The sequence below is a fragment of the Carlito syrichta genome, unplaced genomic scaffold, assembly GCF_000164805.1.
Source record: "Carlito syrichta isolate Samal-C Ts95f unplaced genomic scaffold, Tarsius_syrichta-2.0.1 Scaffold309854, whole genome shotgun sequence".
In the NCBI taxonomy this organism is placed as follows: domain Eukaryota; kingdom Metazoa; phylum Chordata; class Mammalia; order Primates; family Tarsiidae; genus Carlito; species Carlito syrichta.
In genome coordinates, this window is record NW_007253950.1 from 1,160,337 (window position 1) to 1,165,580 (window position 5,244).

At 53.0% G+C, this 5,244-nt stretch overlaps 1 protein-coding gene across 1 annotated transcript; it reads right to left on the reverse strand.

Annotated features, from left to right (window-relative positions):
* Positions 1–355: 355 nt before the first annotated feature.
* CCL22 (C-C motif chemokine ligand 22) lies at positions 356–4,952 on the reverse strand. The gene is made up of 3 exons (XM_008068049.1): positions 4,880–4,952; positions 3,538–3,661; positions 356–440 (listed from the first exon to the last, which is right to left on the reverse strand). The coding sequence occupies exons 1-3, from the start codon at positions 4,950–4,952 to the stop codon at positions 356–358; spliced, it is 282 nt and encodes a 93-aa protein (XP_008066240.1).
* Positions 4,953–5,244: the final 292 nt, after the last annotated feature.

The window sequence follows — 5,244 nt, forward strand, 5'->3', positions numbered from 1 at the left end:
GTGAAGGGGCTGGAGGCATGGATAGATCCCAGATCTGGAGGGCTGGGGTGCCAGGCTCGGGAGCCCTGACCTCAGCAGGGGGTGTGGGGAAGGGTTTTGGAGCTGCGGAGTGACCGACCAGGAAGTGGACCCCCTGGCTGGAGGCGGGCAGAGGATGGGTGGGAAGGGCTGGAGGGGAGATGAGAGTGAGCGTGCAGAGGTCTGATGGAGAGTGACAGCTGCAGGCATGGAATCAGGATGCAGGGAGAATCGCTGGCACAGGCTTCTGCTGGAGAGCAGCTGTAACGGCAGGGAGGGAGGGCTCCTGAGCTTCCCGGAAGAGCCAAGGCTGTGGTCGCCAGGGCAAGGTCGCTCCTCAGTCACCCAGCTTCCGAATAATGTTCTTCACCCAGTTTTGTCTTGGGTCGGCACAGATCTCCTTGTTCCTGATGGTTAACAAGCTGGAGGGAGGAGACACCAGGGAAACAATGCAGCAGCATTAACATGCAGCAAGGATGTCATACCCTCAGAAGCTTACCATTGCTGGGCCACCTGCTGTGTACATGGCTCAGCATTTATGAGTCACCTGCTGCAAGCAAATAATAGTTCTTAAAAGGGAGATGAGCGGCAAGGACTTCGAAGACTATTGGCTTCTCAGTCCCAGCCTTGAGTGCCAGATCAGGTCATGGGACAGAACCCCCAAGAGTCTTATCCTATCACTTAATCACTTATCTCTGAGCTTCAGTTCTCACATCTGTTTGGATGGAGGTGATAATCATTGTCTAATCTCACAGAATTGGGATCAAGATTTGGTGAGTTAATGCATACTGAAATGCTCAGAAAAGTATGCACCACCAAGTTCTACTGCACATAGTAGGTGCCATAGAATTGCACCAGAAGCTGGCCTGAATCTTTTACACGGATTTTCTTAGTAAATCCTTACTTACAATGGGATGGGGGCAGTGACTCACACCGGTAATCCCAGCACTTTGGAAGGCCGAGGCAGGATGATCACTTGAGTCTAGGCATTCCAGACCAGTCTGGGAAAATAGTGAAAACCCCATCTCTACAACAAATTTTTAAAAAGATTAGTTGAGTGTGGTGGCATGTGCCTGTAGTCCCAGCTACTTGGGAAGCTGGAGTGGGAGGATCCCCTGAGCCCAGGAAGTGGAGGCTGTGGTGAGCCTTGATTGTGCCCCTGCATTCCTGCCTGGGCAACAGAGTGAGAACCTGACTCAAAAAAAAAAAAAAAAAAATTCCTTACAACAACCCTTTGAGGTCTTATTATTCTGCTCGTTTTATAGCTAAGGAAACTGAGACCCCGAGAGGCAACAACACTTGCCCAAGTGCCCGAGCTGGGGAGATCTGACTGCGCCATGCATGCTGGGAACTCACACTGTTGGGGCAGTGCCTGTGGAGAGCGTGCCCCTCCAGACCCCTCTGAGAGGCCTAAATCCCAGAGAGGAGAGTTGGGCATTGGCCCAGATCACACAGCGATTTGTGGGCTAAGGATCCCCTCACCCAGCTGCAGCAGTCCACAGGCCAGGACATGGACACTAGAGCTGTTGTTGGCAAGAGTGGGCCCAGGGCTGGCTGGTGGTCAGAACCATGCCCCCACCTGAGGACTCCCTTCCTGACTCTCAAGGGCCTGTCACAAGGCCCAGGAACTCCTGGCTCCCCTCATCCCCTAACCTGCCCCGTCCCACAGACGACTAACAAATAGAAAGAAGAGGAAGGCAGCAATGCTGACTGGCCACTTGGGCAGCCCAGCCTGCCCCTGAGGTCACCGAGCAACACCAACCTTTCCTTGTCCCTTGATCTCCCTATATGTCAAGGCACATTTTTTCTAGAGTCCCTTCTGGCTCAGAATCTAATGATCTCATGTGCTGCATGAAGTCCGGCTACTCGGAAGGCTGAGGCGGAAGAATCGCCGGAGCCCAGCAGGTCGAGGCTGCAGTGGCCGGGAGCGGCCACTGCGCTCCAGTCTGGGCGACAGAGTGAGACTCCAACTCAAAAAAAAAAAAAAAAAAATGAAGTCTCACTATGTTGTCCAGACTGGCCTTGACCTCCAGGGCTCAAGCGATCCTCCTTCCTCAGCCTCCTGAGCAGCTGGAGCATTAACATGCCCGACAATTCAGCATGTGTTCTGGGCTAGGCATTGAACTTTACCCCTTCTGTTTACTACTACTGTGCCCTATAATGCTCAAGAGGCCTTTTAACCTCTCTGTGCCCATTTCTTTCCGGTGAAAAGGGGATCGTTGACAGTACCGGCTCCATAGGACTGTTTCAAGGATTTAATGAGTTTCTATTTATAAAGCGCCTTTGACTACATTATACTGCTAGGGAAACTGAGGCACAGAGTTAAAGTGACCAGAACCCTGGAAGGGCTTCCCACTTCCGTGTTCTTTGTTATTTACCTGCAAACCCTTCTAAGAGAGTCAGCAATGAGGAGGAGGAAGACGAGGAGAGGAGGACAGAGATCCAAAGGGGTCATGAGTCCCCGCCCCAAGCTCCCTCTGTGTGTGTCTTGGTAGGCAGCAGGCTCTGGGAGTTGGAAAAGCAGTCAGAGGGGGCGCCCCCCGGGGGAAGGCCCCTGCCACCAGTCAGGTGCAGGTGCAGGCCCCAGGCCAGGGAAAAGGAAGCAAAAGAGCAGGAGAAAGATGCCAAGGACAAACAAGAAATGCAGGAGAAAGTCCTAGACGAGGAACCAGGGGTAAGGCCCAGGCCACCCTGAGCAATCACTGCCCTTGCTAAGCCCATTTCTGTATCTATACAACCGGAATAGCTAAGCCTCCTCAGAGGATTGTCATGAGAGGTAAAGTTAACACAGGTCATGGTTAGAACCGTGCCTGGCACACAGGAAGCACTCTGGAAGTTTTAGCTCTTAATATGATTCTTCTTGGCTGGGTGCAGTGGTTCATGCCTATAATCCCAGCACTTTGGGAGGCTAAGGCAGGAGGATCGCTTGAGCCCAGGAATTTGAGACCAGCCTGGGCAACTACATAGCAAGATTTCGTCTCTACAAAAAAGTAAAAAAAAGAAAAAAAAAATAGCCAGGCACAGTGGTGCAAGTCTGTAGTCCCAGCTACTCTGGAGGCTGTGGTGAGCTGTGATCGTGCCATTGCATTCCAGCCTGGATGACAGAGTGAGACCTCAACTCAAAAAACTGGTGCGAGCCTCTTTTCTGACTCAGTGACACTAAGTATACTGCCTACACCCCATACTATACCCAACTCCTAGACCCTACAGTTACAGGCTGCCTACATGGCCATGCCCCTGCCTGGGGCGGCACCCCGTTCATTTAGTCCTGTATCCTCAGAGCCTGGCGCAGTGCCTGGCATAAAATAGGTGCCTATAATATTTGTTGAATGACCACTTTATTTTTGTCCTTGGTACACCCAAGCCCAGCTGAGCCATCTCTTCCAGTCAGTCCCTCTCCGTAGAAGCCCAGCTGCATTCTTTGCATCCCTCAATCTGTCCCTCCCACCTGCACTTGGGTCACTCCAGGTCACACCTGTCAGGCCCTTCAAGGCCCTGTGGCCCCAGCTCCCTACTCACATCACACCAGGCTTCCGGCAGGAGTTTGAAGTCCAGTAGAAATATTTCACCAAGTGAGTGGACAGGGGGCGATAGATGTAGTCCCTGCAGCAGATGCTGTCTTCCACGTTGGCACCATAGGGGCCTAGGGGACAGGGAGTGCCCAGAGAATTCACAGAGAGGTCACCCTCAGCCCCACTCCCTGAATCCAAGCCCCTCCAGGCTCCAGGAAAGAGATGCGGCTCTTCTGTTTTCAAGTGGATGGATGGTGACTGAGGACTCCGGGCCTTCAGAAACCCTACCCTTGGGGCCTCTGGGAAGCCACTAAGGGCCCGATGTCTACACTCTGGGATAGTCGGCACCAGGGGCAAGGATTCAGAATGACTGAGCGTCAACAGTAGCCCAGGCTCCTGGAGAGAACTCAGTGACTGTGAGCCAGAAGGAGCTAGAGACCCTTGTTATTCAAGGTGAGGCTCATGGACCAGCATCAATGCCATCTGGGGGAAGCACTCAGATCTGCTGAACCCAGCATGCCTTTGACAAGCTCCCTGGTGATCCAGATGCACATGACATAAGTCTGCTTCCACTCACGTCTGTCTGACCCCCTTCATTGTGCACTGGTGAGACTGCAGTCCAGAGACCGGCAGGCACTTACCTGGTTACACAGCAAGACTGTGGCAGAGTCAGGACCAAGGCTCAGACAGAGGACACAGACTTGGGTTCGAGGGCTCTGCCCTGCCTCACCAGGCCACCCTGACCAAGTCATTTAACGTCTCTGAGGCCCAATTTTCTTCTCTGATCAAGGCACACACTGGCTTTAGGGGGTCTTTAGTACATGGAAAGCTCTCAGGAAACCCAATATTTGGGAGTAATTCTTGTTCATAGCTGCCCAACTCCAGTGCTCTTTCCTGTACCCAATATAGAGCAGGAGTTTACAATGGGATGGGTTAGAGGAGTCAGGAACCCCAGACTGAAGACTGACTTTCAAGCAAAAATGGATGGTAGGAAGGCAGGACCAACTTTCCAAGAAAGTCCTCTTACCTTGGCCTTGCCACCTTAGGGGTCCCTCATCCATACCCCAAGGGCCCTATGTTTGAGTTTTCTAAACAGAGGATCCCCAGGCCATGCCCACCATAACCCCCAACCCAGCTGACAACCTAGCATCTAGGTCGTCAAGACCACCCATTTGAACAGATGTGTTACCTGAGGCCCAGAGAAGCACCGTGACTAGCTAAAGGCCACAAGAGCCAACGGCAGGCTGGGGGCTTCAGCTCTCAGTCCAGTGCTCTTCCAAGACATGAGAAAGACACCCTAGCATCTGGCCCCAGCCTCTGCAGGGAGTCTTCCCTCTCCCCAGCCTCACCTGCCTCAGTTGCTTGAATCGTCACAGCAAGGAGGATGAGGGCAGCCAGGAGTAGGGTCTGCAGGCCGGCCATGCTCTGTCCTGTGTGTACCGGCCCAGGTGTCTCTGATCTCGGAGGATGGGAAGACCTGATATTTAAGTGCTGGCTCCACCTACAAGCTTCATGCACCTCTTAGTCACCGGGGAGCCCAGAAGATCTGACATTCATTTCACAAAAGGAGAAGTCCCTCCCCACTTCCTCCAGAGTGGAGAAATTCTCTGGCCAGGAGCCGTTCAGAGGGGACCCCCATCCTTCCCTCCCCTCTGGGTCTCAAGAGATTTACAAAATCTCCCAACTGGCACAGTGTGGGCTTGGCTGTGTCTGG